Genomic DNA, 16,678 nt, shown 5'->3' with positions numbered 1-16,678 from the left:
CATTTTATTTATCCGTTCTACAGTGGATGAACTTTTGAGTTGTTTCCACTTTTTGGCTATTATGAATAACGCTATGATAAACATTCACGTGCAAGTTTTTGGGTGGACATTTCTCTCACGCATGTTCCTAAAAACTGAAATTGAGTCATGTGGCAACTCCATGTTTAACTTTTCATGGAACTGCTAGGCTGTGTTCCCAAGTGGCTGCACCATTTTACGTTCCCACCAGCAATGTGTGAGGGCTCCAATTCCTCCACAACCTCTCCTGAACTTGTTGTCTGTAAAATATTTTTTCGAGAATCTGATGAAAGCTAGCATTGCTGAAAGCTGGATATTGTGTGTAATTGGTACTGGGACATACACATGAAACATGTTTCCTGATCTCTAGACCTGTGACCATATGTGTGTGGTGGGGGCAAAGGGAGGGGCTGCACACGTAAATAGGTAACTTCTATACAGTGTAGAAAATGCTCAAGTGAAACAGAGCTGGGGGCGGGGGGTTAAAGATGGAGCCATTTTTGCTTTAGACTCTAACCCTATTTCTTATCTTTCTCAGCTGTTTGGGTTAAGGAAGGCTTCTCAAAAGAGAGCGCTTAAACTGAGTCTTAAAAGAAGCTGGCCAGGGGCTTCCCTGGTGGTGCAGTGGTTAGGAATCCACCTGCCAATGCAGGGGACACGGGTTTGAGCCCTGGTCCGGGAAGATCCCACATGCTGCGGAGCAACTAAGCCCCATGTGCCACAACTACTGAGCCTGTGCTCTAGAGCCCGCGAGCCACAACTACTGAGCCCACGAGCCACAACTACTGAAGCCCACACGCCTAAAGCCCGTGCTCCGCCACAAGAGAAGCCACTGCAATGAGAAGCCCATGCACTGCAACAAAGAGTAGTCCCCGCTTGCTGCAGCTAGAGAAAGCCCGGGCGCAGCAATGAAGACCCAATGCAGCCAAAAATAATAATAACAATAAATAAGTAAATAAATAAAATGCACAACATTTAAAAAAAAAAGAAGAAGAAGCTGGCCAGGGAAGAAAGGAAGGAGAGAGTCCCAGCAGAGAGAGAGAGAGCAACAAAAATAAAGGAATGAAATGTTATTTCCCCTACACTCATGACAGTAAATTACATTTCCGTGCTTACAATGTACCAGCTATTGCGCTAAGCGTTTCATATTGGGATTTCATTTAATCCTCTCAATGATCCTATGAGAGGATCATGATGCAATGATCATGATGATCCAATGATCCTACTGATCCAATCATTGGATCCAATGATCCAATGATCCTACTAATATCATTTTTGTTTAACAGATGAGAAAACTCAGGCTCAGAGAGGTTAGGTAACTTGTCCAAGGCTATTCAGAGAGCAACTGGCAGGGCCAGAATTTAGTATCAGGTATTGAGATTCCAGAGCTTACATTCTTAACCAGAGGCCCAATATACACCCAGGGGTGAAGTCATGGAGCCCAAAGTAGAAATGGCGACAGCTGAAGAGATAATAGTCAGAGACAGAAACATGAGACATTTTTGAATCTATCAATTCAGTATTAAAGCTTAACCACACCAATGCATAGGGTTTACATGTTCAATCAATTGCCTCTTTATGTTACTACCATTCAGTTAAATTTCAAAGTAATCATTTAAGGATCTCAAGAGAAAAAGAAAAAAATACATATATTTTCAAGGGAGTTATTCTGAATACACAGCTAATATGCAGCATATTACAATACCAACCACAGCCCACGCTCACTCTACATCAGGGGTCCCCATCCCCAGGCCGCAGACCGTTACCAGTCCTGGCCCTGTTAGGAACCAGGCCGCACAGCAGGAGGTGAGTGGCAGGCGAGCGAGCGAAGCTACATCTGTGGCTCCCCAACGCTCGTATTACAGCCTGAACCATCCCCCACCATCCCTGGTCCATGGAAAAATTGTCTTCCACAAAACCGGTCCCTGGTGCCAAAAAGGTTGGGGACCACTGCTCTACATAACCTGCCACCCTTTAGTCCAAGCATTAACGTGCAGGAGAACCTAAGACCAGCTAGGGGTTACCAGCAACTGGTGTGATACAGCACAGCTCTGCAGAGACCCATCTTACTAAACAGGATGTTTCTCAATGCTGAGCAGATTTCTATCCAAATGACAAACTTAAGTAACTTGGACAAAACTTTACATTCTTTAGGGTATCCCAGGGAAAAAACAAAAAAGACAACAAACTGTACTTAAACCCCTAACAAACTAAGAAAAATAGTATTTTAAGGTTAAAAAAAAAAAGATAAGTAGAAGAAATTAGGTAAGGATCCATGAAGAAAAACATTTCCCAGTACCAGGGGAGAATAACTTGCAAGTGAAAATCAAAGACATTCTCGTTTATATGATTACCAGGTGATGAACGATCGGCATGTCACCCCCAGCAGCTGACATCTTGCACATCAAATACCTTCACCTATTACCATAGACACTGATGAAATGATTTCTTACAATGATTGTCTCACCTGTCCTTAGCAATAGCAAACAGATCATCCTCATTGTCCTCCTCAAAGAGGCCGGCCTTTTTCACGGCCTTAATCTCCTGGTCTTGGGTGGTCCCAGAGTCCCTAAGTTCTCCTTTAGACTTGTCAGATGCCGAGTTGGTCTGTGAGTCAGTAATATTCCACTGGTCCTTAAAAGATAAAATATATGTTAAAATCCTCTGGCCATTTAGATTAAGAAACCTGAGGAGTAAAATAAAATTCACATTTGTTAAACTAACTTGTATTTAAACTAAGTGTATCACTTTCGAGGGAAGCTTATGTCCAAGGCTTTTCACTGAACTCAAATCTAGACAGCTGGGTTCTTTGACCTCCCCAGACTTTATGGTGTTTCCCTCCATCACTACCTGCCACAGTGTTTCTCTCTCTATGGTCCTGTTCTGTGTTAGGACAAGGAAACTTCTCTACTTTAGAGATCAAAATTAGTTATACAGGGGAATGAGAAGATACAGGAATGTTTAAAAAAAAAAGAAAGTCGAGAACTCTCAACTTTGGAGGAAAATGATATTTAAATTTAAAAATCCCAAAGCAAGCTGGGGAAAAAAATGTATAAAAAGCTCATGCAACGTAAACAAGACACAATGAAAGCTGCTAGCAACCCTTTTACCACAAAGTTCTGAATCTGGACTTTAGAAAGCAATTAAGGAAACCCCACCTGGCTATGCTCACCTCTTCAAATCAAGGATCTCCTGAGCACTTGCTAAGTGGTCCTGGAGTCTAGAGCTTTGCAAATCAAAGTGGGTTCCACAAGCAGCAGCTTCTATTATACAGAATTTCTACCCCACTTTCTGAATCAGAACCTGCATTTGACACAGTATGTCCAGGTGATTTCTTCACACGTTATAGTTTGAGAAGTGCTCCCCTAGAGCAGGGGTGCTCAACGGCGACCAGAAGCTAGAATCCCCAAAAGAGCCTTAGAAACCTCCAGTAACAGGCCATACCCCAAATCAATTAATTCAGAACCTCCAGTGTTGGAAGCCGGTATCAGTACTCTCTAAAGTTCTCCAAGTGATCCCGCTGGGCAGTCAAAGCTGAGTCACTGTTCTAGAACCCTGGTTATCTTTACTCTGCAAGTACTTTTGCTCCCTGCTTTAGCTAATATTTTTATTTTCCCTGAACCACAGTAATACTACAGAAGAAAAAATTCAACTGATGGTTGACCATTACTATAGGGAAAACAACCCACTAAGAATGCTAGAAAGAAAAAAAAAGGAAAATCCATTATAAATTCACAGACTTCAGTAGAAAAAGCAAATTATGTTGTGTCATTTTAAGTTGCTTTCAATTAAAAAAAATGAACACATCTATCATTTATCTGCCTACATCATACCCTCATAACTTACCTATAATGTTAAAACAGAGTATTATAAAATAGGAAGATTTTTAATGCTCACAGCTTTTAATATCATTATATTTAGTCTTTTTCTGTACAGCTAAATCTGAACAGCTGCTAAACTATATTCTCAATTGGCTCTGTTAATATATATCCGAATAGCAAATGGAAACACTGTTAAGACTCTTATAAAAAAGGAATTAAACGAGCATAGACCACTCCTACCTTGTCTAGCTACCGTTCTTGGTTAACGAAGCACAGCAATCATTTAACAAAGTAAAGTACTGGGAAAACTGGGCAGCTACATGTAAAAGAATGAAATTGAACACTCCCTAACACCATACACAAAAATAAACTCAAAATGGATTAAAGACCTAAATGTAAGGCCAGACACTATAAAACTCTTAGAGGAAAACATAGGCAGAACACTCTATGACATACATCACAGCAAGATCCTTTTTGACCCACCTCCTAGAGAAATGGAAATAAAAACAAAAATAAACAAATGGGACCTAATGAAACTTAAAAGCTTTTGCACAGCAAAGGAAACCATAAACAAGACGAAAAGACAACCCTCAGAATGGGAGAAAATATTTGCAAACGAAGCAACTGACAAAGGATTAATCTCCAAAATATACAAGCAGCTCATGCAGCTCAATATTAAAAAAGCAAGCAACCCAATCCAAAAATGGGCAGAAGACCTAAATAGACATTTCTCCAATGGAGATATACAGATTGCCAACAAACATGAAAGGATGCTCAACATCACTAATCATTAGAGAAATGCAAATCAAAACTAAAATGAGGAATCACCTCACACCAGTCAGAGTGGCCATCAACAAAAAATCTACAAACAATAAATGCTGGAGAGGGTGTAGAGAAAAGGGAACCTTCTTGCACTGTTGGTGGGAATGTATACTGATATAGCCACTATGGAGAACAGTATGGAGGTTCCTTAAAAAACTAAAAACAGAGCTACCATACAACCCAGCAATCCCACTACTGGGCATATACCCTGAGAAAACTATAATTCAAAAAGATACATGTACCACAGTGTTCATTACAGCTCTATTTACAATAGCCAGGACATGGAAGCAACCTGAGTGTCCATCGATAGATGAATGGATAAAGAAGACGTGGCACATATATACAATGGAATACTACTCAGCCATAAAAAGAAATGAAATTGAGTTATTTGCTGTGAAGTGGATGGACCTAGAGACTGTCATACAGAGTGAAGTAAGTCAGAAAGAGAAAAACAAATACCGTATGTTAACACATATATATGGAATCTAAAAAAAAAATTTTGGTTCTGAAGAACCTAGGGGCAGGACAGGAATAAAGATGCAGATGTAGAGAATGGACTTGAGGACATGGGGAGGGGGAAGGGTAAGCTGGGATGAAGTGAGAGAGAGGCATGGACATGTATACACTACCAAATGTAAAATAGATAGCTAGTGGGAAGCAGCCACATGGCACAGGGAGATCAGCTCGGTGCTTTGTGTCCACCTAGAGGGGTGGGAGGGTGGGAGGGAGATGCAAGAGGGAGGGGATATGGGGATATATGTATACATACAGCTGATTCACTTTGTTGTACAGTAGAAACTAACACACCATCGTAAAGCAATTATACTCCAATAATGATGTTAAAAAAAAGGCCTAACTCATTTGAATTAGCATATATTATAATTTGAGGGTGATACTTATTTTATTCCTAAGCATTTTGAAAAGATTAATCTTTAATATACTACAATAAATATCTTTCTTCAAGAATAGAAAGACAGTCTTGTGAACATAGTTTTTGGTGACCGAACTTCACTAGATCTAAATAGGCAGAAAAAGAAAAGGTTTAGGACAGCTGTAACTCTTAAATTCATCAAGCCATCTCCTACTCTTCTCTAGAAAATAACTTTCAACCCACCTCCTCATCACTGCTGAACAATAAGGCAGATGCTTTCTTTTTGGAAAGCTCAGAGGGCTTTGTTTTCTCTTGGCTCTGAGTTAGTAGAGATGATGACTGCTTCTTAGCAGCTGTAGCCCCAAAAAGATTATCCTAGAAAAACAAATGGCAGAAGAGTATGACAACTTTGAACACATAAAACAAAAACCTGAAGACATTCTCTCATGTCAAATTAGTAGAGAATAAGTCTCCAGTCAAGTGAAGAAGATATATCACACCTTTTGGGGGGAAAAATAATCACACAACACTAGTAAATGCCACTTCTCACTTATGTATAAATCCTACAACAACAGCCTACAATCTTCTCTAACTATATTCATCCATAGAAGGGAAACAGATACCATAAAATTCAAAGGCGGAACACCTGCGAGGAAGCAGGAAAGGGAATAATGTGAGGACAAAGTCATAGAAATAGGAAGGAACCTGGCCCCGCCCAGTCCTCCTGTGGGCGGGCCCGCTATGCTCATTAGGGAGGGTCCAGAGCCTGCAATTAGCCTGAGAGCAGTACAGCCCCCTGTGGCAGCCAGCAGCCTGCACCTTTCTTTCTATGAATTAGAAACCAGACCAATGCATAAAGAGAAAGATACAGGGAGGTTTCTCTACTCTTTCACATTTATGGAAGACACACACCTGGGACAGAGGGAAGGAATGACTTGTGTTTCTGATTAATTTCAAAGGGACAATACAAACTTAAGAAATAATTTACTAAATAAAATCACTGGCCTAGTAAGAGCTGATTCTTATGGGTTCAACGGCATTCCCAAAGTACCTATTAAGGTATTTTTACTTAGGTAAAGGGAACAAAACCATAGAACTTGGCCTGAGCCCAAGTTAAACAGAAAACCACTCTTAACAACATACTACAGCAAGTGAACAGTCCTGTAGTGTAAAGACTGGATAAAGGGAGTCTTTAAGGAAAGTGTGGGAAGGTAGGAAAGGCCGTGAGACTAATGAACTGGCACTCACTGGGGATATGAATGACAGAGCTCACATTTACTACGCACTTACTATGTGCCAGGCACTGTGCCAATGGCTGTGCATTAGCTGTTTTAGCTGTCACAATGACCCTATATACTACTAAGCGAGACGAGATTCAGAAAGGTTAAGTTACTTGCCCAAGGTCCCTGATTTGCATGTGGTGGAGCTAGGATGTGAACACAGGGCTCTGATGCCAAAGCCCATGAGCTCAGCCACCGCACCATACTGCATAAGAGCAAAGGTTTGGCTTGTCTTCCCTCTCATTTCTTTCTCCCACTTTGCTCTCATCCGGCGTGGGAAATAGAAGCAAGGTGAGGACATGGTTGCCTTCTCCCCTCCACTCCCACTTTATCCAAGACATTCTTGTAGACCATTGGGTTCCATCCCCTAAAAAGTATTTCTTAAAGGAAGATTTTAAAAGTGAAACCTACAAAGCCTTGCATAGAGCTGGGTCAAGAAATCTAAAGCTCTGCCCATTGTGCAGTTAAGAGAACTTAAGAAAGGAAATAAAAACTGAAATAAAAACTGAAATGTTTTTGTTATATAAGCCTCAGAAAGCTTGACTGGCTTCCCTATCACCTTGTTCTACTGTATGAGCCTCTGGTTATAAAGCTACATCAGCAACAGTTTTCTACTAATGGAAAACTTGATTATCTTGTGTTGCAGTAACAATGTTTACCTCTTCATCTTCATCATCGAAAAGCGAGACCGAGGTGGGGAGTTTGCTAGGCAGGAGAGATGCATCTTTCGACTTACTCACACTTTGAGAAGAAAACAAATCCTGTTGGATCAAGATTAAAGTTCCTGGTTTATAAAATATACCAGTTTTTAAAGTATCAGATATAAAACACTAAAGTTTACGACATGATGGCTGCCGTGCATCCAGGACTCTTTGTCAAAGAGGGAAGCTCGCTGACACAGTCCTCGAGGAACACGCATCAGTCCATCCTCACTGCGTGCAGGTGAGAAGGAAAAGACCCACATGTAACTCCACGTGGCGTCACTGGAACCCAGAGGTTTTTATACTCTCACCTGGATGATTAAGGCAGGGGAAATTTTTCCAATCAACTTCCTACCACGCTTAAAAAAATAACTTCCTTTTTCTGTCCAGAGAGATTAAACAGATTTAATAATGGAAATAGAAGCTAGATTAACAAATTATTGGATCTATGACTCTGTTTTATTTAGTTATATCCTCTTTCCTATAATAAGAGTATGATATGATTTCTTTTAAATAAATACAAATTAAATTTTAACTTTAAACTATTTGGCGTTCTTGAACGGCAGCTAGGAAATGTTGCAAATTAGAGAAAGATCTGGTAGATTCTGAAGAAATTTCCAAAATGTTATAAAATGTCAGCCTATAATGCAAAGAAAGATCTGCAAACTGAGTTGCATGAATCAGAAACATGAAATAGGATAACTATTCCCTCAGGATGAGAAACTTCAATACATAAGAGACAGGCAAATAGGACAAGAACATAGTTTCTAAGACCTCTGGATAATTTTTTTTTAATCATGTAATCAATGTCTACTCAGATATGGAGCTAATTACTTCATTAACTGAGAAAAGCTCCACTCAGCCCAGTGGCTTTTGCCTAGGCCCCGTGGAGTCCCCATGGGTCTGTTTGGGTAGAAGGGGCCACACAGGGGGAGTCCCAGGCTTCCCATGCCTCTCCTGCATTTTAAGCATTGGCAACATTTCACTTAAAGAAAGGGCTGTGTTAAAAAAAAAAAAAAAAAAAAGTAGTAGTAAACCAAAACAAAGAACAAAAACAAATTTCAACATCACTGTTTTGGACCCTTGACTAATATCTTCCTTGGTGTTAGGGGAAAGAAAAGGCTTTCCATTACCTTAAACACCTCCCCAAAATGATTCCACAAGGTAAACTTTAGCTCCACACTTGAGATATAAAGGGAGGAGTAAATATTCAATGCTTTTGGTCCAAAGCTCTTCCTAGACTGCATCGTTTTACTTCTCCTTGCCTAAAAACCTCGACAATATCCAATAAAAACAATCTGTGATGGTACACATGGGACAAAACCTGTGGTGGTGGATTTAAACCTGTCTGCAAATTCATTTACACTCCTACCATCAGGAAGTGGAGTTGGTGTCCCCTGCCCTTTGAATTTGGGCGGGCCTTTGTACTGCCTCAACCAACAGAATGTGGTAGAAGTGACAACGCTGACTTCTGAGGCTAGGTTACAAAAAACAGTACAGACATACCTCATTTTATGGTGCTTCACTTTATTGTGCTTCACAGATATTGCATTTTCCACAGATTCAAAGTTTGTGGCAACCCTGTCTCAAGCAAGTCTGTCAATGACATTTTTCCTACAGCATTTGCTCACTTTGTTTCTCAAATTTTGGTAATTCTTGCACTATTTCAAATCCTCCACCAGCAAAGATTATGACTTGCTGAAGGCTCAGATGATGGTTAGCATTTTTTAGCAATAAAGTATTTTTTAATTAAGGTATATACATTTTTTTTAGACATAATGCTATTGCACACTTAATAGACTACAGTATAGTATAAACGTTAACTTTTATATGCACTGGGAAACCAAAACATTCATGTGACTCACTTTACTGAGATATTCGTTTTATTATGGTGTCTGGAACCAAACCCGCAGTATCTCCCAGGTACACCTGTACAGCCTCTGTGCAGCTCTCTTGGGAATCTCACTTTGAAGCCTTGAGGCAACACCCTAAGAAGTCCAGCTTCCCTGAAGCTGCCATGCTGGGAGACCACACAGAGACAGAGAGGGACCTCCCAAGAGCCCCAGCTGTTCGAGTCTTTCCCACCCAGGCACCAGACACATGAGTGAGATGACTCTCAGCCTGGCCACCTTCAGACTGGAACCACATGAGAGACCCTAAGTGGAAAATGCCTGGCTGAGCCCAGTCAACTTCTACAACCATAAGAGGTAATAAAACTTATTGGTGTTTTAAGCCACAAAGTTTTGGAGTGATCTGTTTCATAGTAATAAATAATGAGAACACCTGTTGAGTCACTGAAATTGCTCACGTTTGGTTTTTTCACTTAGTCAACAACTCCCTGACAGCTTACCAAATACCAAGCACTAGTCTAGGCGTTAAGGACACAGGCAGGAAACACACCGTCCTGCCCTCATGGAGCTTGCTCTAGATGGGACATAGACAGTGAACAAGCAGACATGAAGTGTCACATGGCAATACATACTGTGGGGACAATAAAACAGAAGAGGGGCTAAGGAGCACAGTGTGATGTGTGCTGGCGGGCTTGCTATTGTGCAAAGGGCTGTCACAGGAGACCTTGCAGGGACCTGGAAAAAGTGAGGAAGTGGGCTATCCGATTCTGGGAAGAGCACTCCCAGAGGGGCAAAAGCCAGCCCAAAGATCTCCAAGTGCCTCTGTGTGTGATGATGAAGAAGCGGAGAGTGCAGGATAAGACCAGAGTGTGAGGCCCCATCATGCTCTACTTATGTGTCAGGAGTTTGGCTTAACTGGACTTCACTTAATTCCTATCTTCTGCACACTGGCCACCAATGAAATATATGCCTCAAGATTTTATTTCCATCAACAGTGATCCCTCTACCTCCAAAGAGTTGTATGCTCATCCTGGCTGTAAGTGCAAAATAACCACAAGAGCTTAACCCAGAGTTCGTAATTTCTTGAAATTACATATAAATTTCTGCCATGTTCCCATCTTTCTCTGTGAAGGGGATTGATTACTGCCCATTACACATTCTCAGATAGGTCTCCGATCCCTTAAAACCCTGGCCTAAAGTTAGCTCTAAAAGGATCAAGGCCTGTGGAAGTCAGAAAAAGCAGTAACGCTTCTGAGAGTTGTCCCTGCGTCACTGGAAAGGTGCTTCTAGGCAGGGCCCTGGAGGACTGAGGCTGTCTGCAAGGCAGTGCCAGCCCACAAACTGTTAACAGTCTATGCCCACTGTTTAGTGAGACTACTGAAAGAGGAAGCAGTGTGTTGATTTCTGTTCTCGTACAAGCACCTCATTACATTATGGATCAATTAATAGCCTAAAATATGAGTATCCTGAATTTTCCTCCCAGGAGATTCACTGGATTCAAACCCAACAGTGAAAGTATCGTATACATGTTGCTTTCTATAGACCATGTGTTCTCAAAACATTATTTTCAATGAAAGAACTAAAGTACTTAATAAGCCTTATAACTCTACTGAGAACACCCTGAATCAGAAATACTTTCCAATGTCATATCCATGAACTATTTCCCAGAACTAAGAAAAAGAATGAATTCCTTACCTCAGAGTCATCCTCATCTGAAAATAAACCTTTGTGAGTTTTTGTTTCTGACAACGGCTTGAGATTTTTGCTGGAAGGGAGGGTAACCTTTGTTGGGAAAAAAAAAAAAATTGAGAGTTAACAAGCCAGACACCTGACAATGAGGGTTCATTCACTCATTCATTCAAAAGATGTCCTGAATCTCTGCTAGGATAAGGTCCCAGGCCATGCAGCAGGGGAATAAAAACATCATGGACCTTGGACATGTATCAAGTGCATATAAAGAATTAATGCAAAAAGAGAAGTACCATGAGAAAGAATTTTAAAATTGGTATATGTTAGGAATGAAAGAAGAAACAGTCCTTGTAAAGTAAATTTCTCAGGACAGACAGGACCTGGACATGGGAGATGGTACAAGCAAGAACACTCCAGGCAGAGGGAACTGTGAGAAAAGAGAAAAACAAGATAAAGCAGAGGGCACATCTGGGGGATCAGGGTAGGACAGACTGCCTGCCTCATACAGTGCACAAGTGGGACATGTACCTAAGCTGGAACCTAAGGTGGGCATCCTAGGAGCCTGCTGGGTTCTGAATGCTGGCACCTAGGTGGTCAGAGGCAGAGAGGGTCAGGGTTTCAAGCTGTGCAGGATAGCAAGGGAAGGGACAGCAGCCAGAAGAGCTTAAAGAGTGATGGAGATGCAGCCTATTGGCCAAATACAGGTCAATTTGAATTACGATGTTAATGGATCATAACATGTCGAATAGCGAATCTATGATCCTATCGTGATACTAAAAAAGCAGGAAAGAAGGAGGAGAGAAAGCTCTTCTGTTCAGAAGGATGCCAGCTAATTAACAAAGAAGAAATGGTAAAAGTAGAACCACATTCTTCTGTTTTCCCCGCCACCCAACATGATAACTGGTTCAGGAAAAGATCACCAGTGGATGTTAAGACCACCGAGGAAGGCAAAATGCCACAACTGCTGAATCTAGGTGCTAGTTATTTGGGTGTTTGTTGTATTCTTTCAACTCTCTGTACATTTGAAGTTTGCTATACACTTGAAAGGAACAATACTTCCCTCTGGGTTCCAGTGAATTAACAAGATGCCCCAAATCTACACTCCTGTGTTTAGTCTTCCCTCCTGCTTACCTTTTTTTCTGCTTTTTCTTTATTTTCATCTGTCTGAGTTACAGTAGCCTCTGGCAAAGCTGCCGCTTTTTCTTTGAACAGATCTCCTTCCTCATCGTCAAAGATACTGGCAGTGGATTTGACTTTGTCTTTAGAAAGAGACCACAGCATAAAATTACACGGAGGTCAAAAATCCCACCACGAAATTCACAGATTAAAAATTCTTCTCTCCCAGGGCTTCCCTGGTGGCACAGTGGTTGAGAGTCCGCCTGCCGATGCAGGGGACACAGGTTCGTGCCCCAGTCCGGGAAGATCCCACATGCCGTGGAGTGGCTGGGCCCGTGAGCCATGGCCGCTGAGCCTGCGCGTCCGGAGCCTGTGCTCCGCAACGGGAGAGGCCACAGCAGTGAGAGGCCCACATACCGCCAAAAAAAAAAAAAAAAAAAAATTCTTCTTTCCCAAAGAATAAACAGAAAAAGTATGTTATTGCTTGATTAGTTACGAAGAAATATTAAGTGGACTAGATTGGAATTTTTCAAAGAACACAACAGCTACTCCAATGAAATGCAGGACAGACAGTTTAACCATCTGGCTTACACCCTTATCCAAGAAGCAGTACCTTACGCTTGGAGTAGTTTGGACTAGCATAAAGGGTAAAAAGAGACCTACAGAAAGAAAAATCATTTAAGAGTCAACTGCTCTAGGAATCTGAGAAGTGACAGTTGGCTCCTGCTTTTAAAAAGTTAAACTGGGACTTCCCTGGTGGTCCAGTGGTAAAGAATCCGCCTTAAAATGCAGGGGACGCAGGTTCGATCCCTGATCAGGGAACTAAGATCCTACATGCTGCGGGGCAACTAAGCCTGCACGCCACAACTATTGAGCTCACGCACCTCAACAAGAGAGCCGCAAATTACAGAGCCAACGCGCCCTGGAGCCCACGCGCCACAACTACAGAGCCCACGTGCCCTGGAGCCTGCGTGCCACAACTAGAGAAGAGAAAACCTGCATGCCACAACTACAGAGAAGCCCGCGCATCGCAACAAAAGATCCCGCATGCCTCAACGAAGATCCCACGTGCTGCAACTAAGACCCAACGCGGCCAAAAAATAATAATAAAAATAATAAATCTTTTTTAAAAATTAAAAAAAATAAAAAGTCCAACTATACAGAGGCATATAAAAGCAAAAACTGAAACCTCCCACATAATCCCACCTGCCCACCCAAACAAGGCCAGCAGGAACAGTTTGATATACATGCTTCTAATTTCCACAAAAGATATACTAACATGTTAACTCTAGTTATTCGCAAATATGGCTAAATAATAAATAACACAATTTGAAGAATGTGTCTTATGATTTGCATTTTTCACTCAATGTACCTAGGGTATCTTCCCATGTCAACACACAAAAAACTCATTCTTTCTCACAGCTTCACAAAATTCCACTAAATGGAAGGACCATAATTTACCCTACTGATGAATATTTGGGGGGATTCCAACCTTTCGCTACCACAAGCATTGCTGCTCTGAATGAGGTGTGTGTCACTGAAATAGGGCACTGACTCACGCATGTCCCAGGAAAACAGCAGCTGTCAATGAAAGCAGCACCAACTTACTTGTGATTCCAAATCAGTTAATCCCACCAAGTGAGAGCCCTTCCAAGCCACGAGAGGCACTTACTCCTTTATTCACTGTCATTTCAGTCGGCCTAGATGTGAGCGTAGTATGTGTCCAGTTTGCACTCTTTCTAAAACCCAGCTATTACTGCCCTCACATTTCTGCTGCTGTCCTTACTTTCACACCTACTGCTGGAAAAGGAGCTAAGTCCAGAGACCCTGCTTCTCGATGCTTCCTGGTCCATCTAGTCCTTAGGAGAAAAAGCCCTTTGTTGCTCAAGTTGCTAGAAGTTGTGTGTACCTCAGTGGTCTACCCTTCTTTTCTAGAAAGACAACCAATAAACCCAATCCTTTGCAACCCATGGACAAGCAATCTCTACCCACCAGGGAGCCTGTCAGAAATGCAGAATCGCAGGCCCCACCCTAAACCCAGTGAATCAGAATCTGCATTTTGACAGGAGTCCTGAGAGAGACATCTGCCATTAAATAACCACTGATTCATAGGAGTGAGTTCATGAACAAGCTGGCTGAAATTTGAGGGGAGAAGAAAGGAGAGTGGCGAAGTGGCCAAGGAGCTAAAAACCCTGTTACAGAAGGGAAAGTCAAGGTCACCTGGGCTTTCTGGTACAGAGCGGAGAAGCTGGGAACTAAACAGCTAGCATGAACGTTCTGCCCATGCTCGTGTATTTTCCTAAGGACTCTGGAAGAAAGTGTGATTAAAACTTTCTCTCTAACTGAAAAGGTCAAAACTAGCATCTTGGGCAGATATTAGAGGGGAACAGATTTCTCTCTAAATAAGAAAGATAATTCTAGTAATTAGTTTCCAAAGCAGGAAAAATTGGTCCATAAAATACAGACCTCCAAGGCACCATAACTATCTAAGTAGAGATGAGACAACTCTGACAGGAATGCTCGCGGAGGGATTCTGGCACTGCAAGAGATAAGGAACTAGATGAACTTCATGCCTTTTTAGGTCAACATTTTTTTTTCTTTTCTTTTCTTTTTTCTTTGTCTGCACCACACGGCTTGTAGGATCTCAGTTCCCTGACCAGGGATTGAACTCGGGCCACAGCAATGAAAGCCTGGAATCCCAACCACTAAACCACCAGGGAACTCCCCTAGGTCAACATTCTTTATTTGGCTAAATTTCCAGAAACAGAGGATGGAGCAGTACCTGTCTTGGGAGGTTTGCTACGGGATGCTGCAAAAAAGTCATCATCATCGTCGTCATCATCAAAGAGGCCAGCAGGCGCTGGGAGGTACGAGCTTTTCCCTGGAGTGGGCTGCTCGGGCTTCTGGGCCTCCTTCAGTGACGGAGCACAGGTGGCACCAAACACATCAGTGTCCCCTGTGGGTGGAGGGACAGGACAAACCAGCTGTGAGCCAGGTGGGTGCACTTCCTGACTTTACAGGAGGGGGAAAAAAAAAACAGTACCACCACCAAGAACTTGTAGTTTCAGTTCATCCACAAAATACATTAACAGGACCCAACAACCTCCAACCTTTACTGATACAGAATGTCCCACAATGCAGAATCAACTGATCACTCAGACCGAAAAAAGTCCAAGGCCACTGATTTCTAAGGTAATATGAGCTAACACAGGTTAAGTGAGCTCTCACTCTTAGATGCCCTCCAAAGTTCTTCATACTCTACTCCCCAGTCAGTCCTTTGAAGATGACAATCTTAAAAATGACAAAACAACAGGTATATAGTTTTTAAAAACAAACTCTAAGTTATGATACCTAAAAATACAGAAACAGCTCCTGCTGGGATTTTCTTTCCAGGTTTGGAGGATGAAGACGCTGAAATGAGAAACAAAGAGATAACATTTCAGCAGAGAAAGCAACTTTCCTTGTTAAATGCACCGTCCTAAAATATGTGCAATACAATACACAGCTAATAGGAGAATTTTAAAACTAATTTTTCCTAAAAACAAATATCATGTATTAATGCACATATGTGGAATCTAGAAAAATGGTACAGATGAACCCGTTTGCAAGGCAGAAATAGACACACAGACATAGAGAACAAACGTATGGACACCAAGGGGGGAAAGGCAGGGGTGGGATGAATTGGGAGATTGGGACTGACGTATATACACTAATATGCATAAAGTAGATAACTAATGAGAACCTGCTGTATAGCACAGGGAAATCTACTTTGCTGTACAGTAGAAACTAACACAACACTGTAAAACAACTATACCCCAATTTAAAAAAAATCTTTTTAACTAGTTTTCCTAAAAGAGCCATTTTAAAATTCCTTAGTATCGTCTTCTCTACCAATGTCATGACTTTTTTTCTTGGTATTAAATCAATCTAGGCTGTGACTCCCATGGAAGATCACTGACTCTGGGCAGGCTATAACACTGGGGTTGGCTGGGGAGGCCAAGGAAGATGTAGAGCACAAATGGGGGAGGCAAGGGACAGAGCAAGCAGGGCTCAACAGTTCTGACTCCATCCAGTCCAGTTGGATGAGAATAAGCAAGTAAAAAAGAACAGCAATGGGCTTCCCTGGTGGCGCAGTGGTTAAGACTCTGCCTGCCAACGCGGGGGACACGGGTTTGAGCCCTGGTCCGGGAAGATCCCATATGCCGTGGAGCAACTAAGCCCGTGTGCCACAACTACTGAGCCTGTGCTCTAGAGCCTGCGAGCCACCACTACAGAAGCCCACGTGCCTACAGCCTATGCTCCGCAACAAGAGAAGCCATTGAAATGAGAAGCCTGTGCACCACAACGAAGAGTAGCCCCCGCTAGCCGCAACCAGAGAAAGCCCACGCGCAGCAACGAAGACCCAACGCAGCCATAAATAAATAAATAAAATCTATTAAAAAAAAAAAAAGGACAGCAAAATATCGGAGACGTCAGTGACAGAAATGAAGACAAAAACAGGAAAGCAAGA

At 42.0% G+C, this 16,678-nt stretch overlaps 1 protein-coding gene across 20 annotated transcripts in view; it reads right to left on the bottom strand.

Moving 5' to 3' along the window:
* Positions 1-16,678, bottom strand: part of LOC132507587 (WASH complex subunit 2-like) — a 56,513-nt gene that overhangs the window by 19,289 nt on the left and 20,546 nt on the right. For 18 of the 20 annotated variants that reach the window (XM_060127107.1, XM_060127114.1, XM_060127124.1 and 15 more), the window contains 7 exons: positions 15,520-15,579; positions 14,951-15,124; positions 12,184-12,311; positions 11,059-11,145; positions 7,472-7,573; positions 5,776-5,907; positions 2,486-2,652 (listed from right to left, as the gene is read on the bottom strand). In XM_060127107.1, coding sequence (XP_059983090.1) covers positions 2,486-2,652; positions 5,776-5,907; positions 7,472-7,573; positions 11,059-11,145; positions 12,184-12,311; positions 14,951-15,124; positions 15,520-15,579 — 850 coding nt within the window. The remainder of the gene's footprint in view (positions 1-2,485; positions 2,653-5,775; positions 5,908-7,471; positions 7,574-11,058; positions 11,146-12,183; positions 12,312-14,950; positions 15,125-15,519; positions 15,580-16,678) is intronic. The other 2 variants (XM_060127118.1, XM_060127122.1) reach the window with 2 other exon arrangements.

Source organism: Lagenorhynchus albirostris, chromosome 16 (assembly GCF_949774975.1).
Source record: "Lagenorhynchus albirostris chromosome 16, mLagAlb1.1, whole genome shotgun sequence".
In the NCBI taxonomy this organism is placed as follows: Eukaryota; Metazoa; Chordata; class Mammalia; order Artiodactyla; family Delphinidae; genus Lagenorhynchus; species Lagenorhynchus albirostris.
The sequence above is the reverse complement of the archived record's forward strand: the minus strand, read 5'-3'. Positions and strand labels throughout refer to the sequence as shown.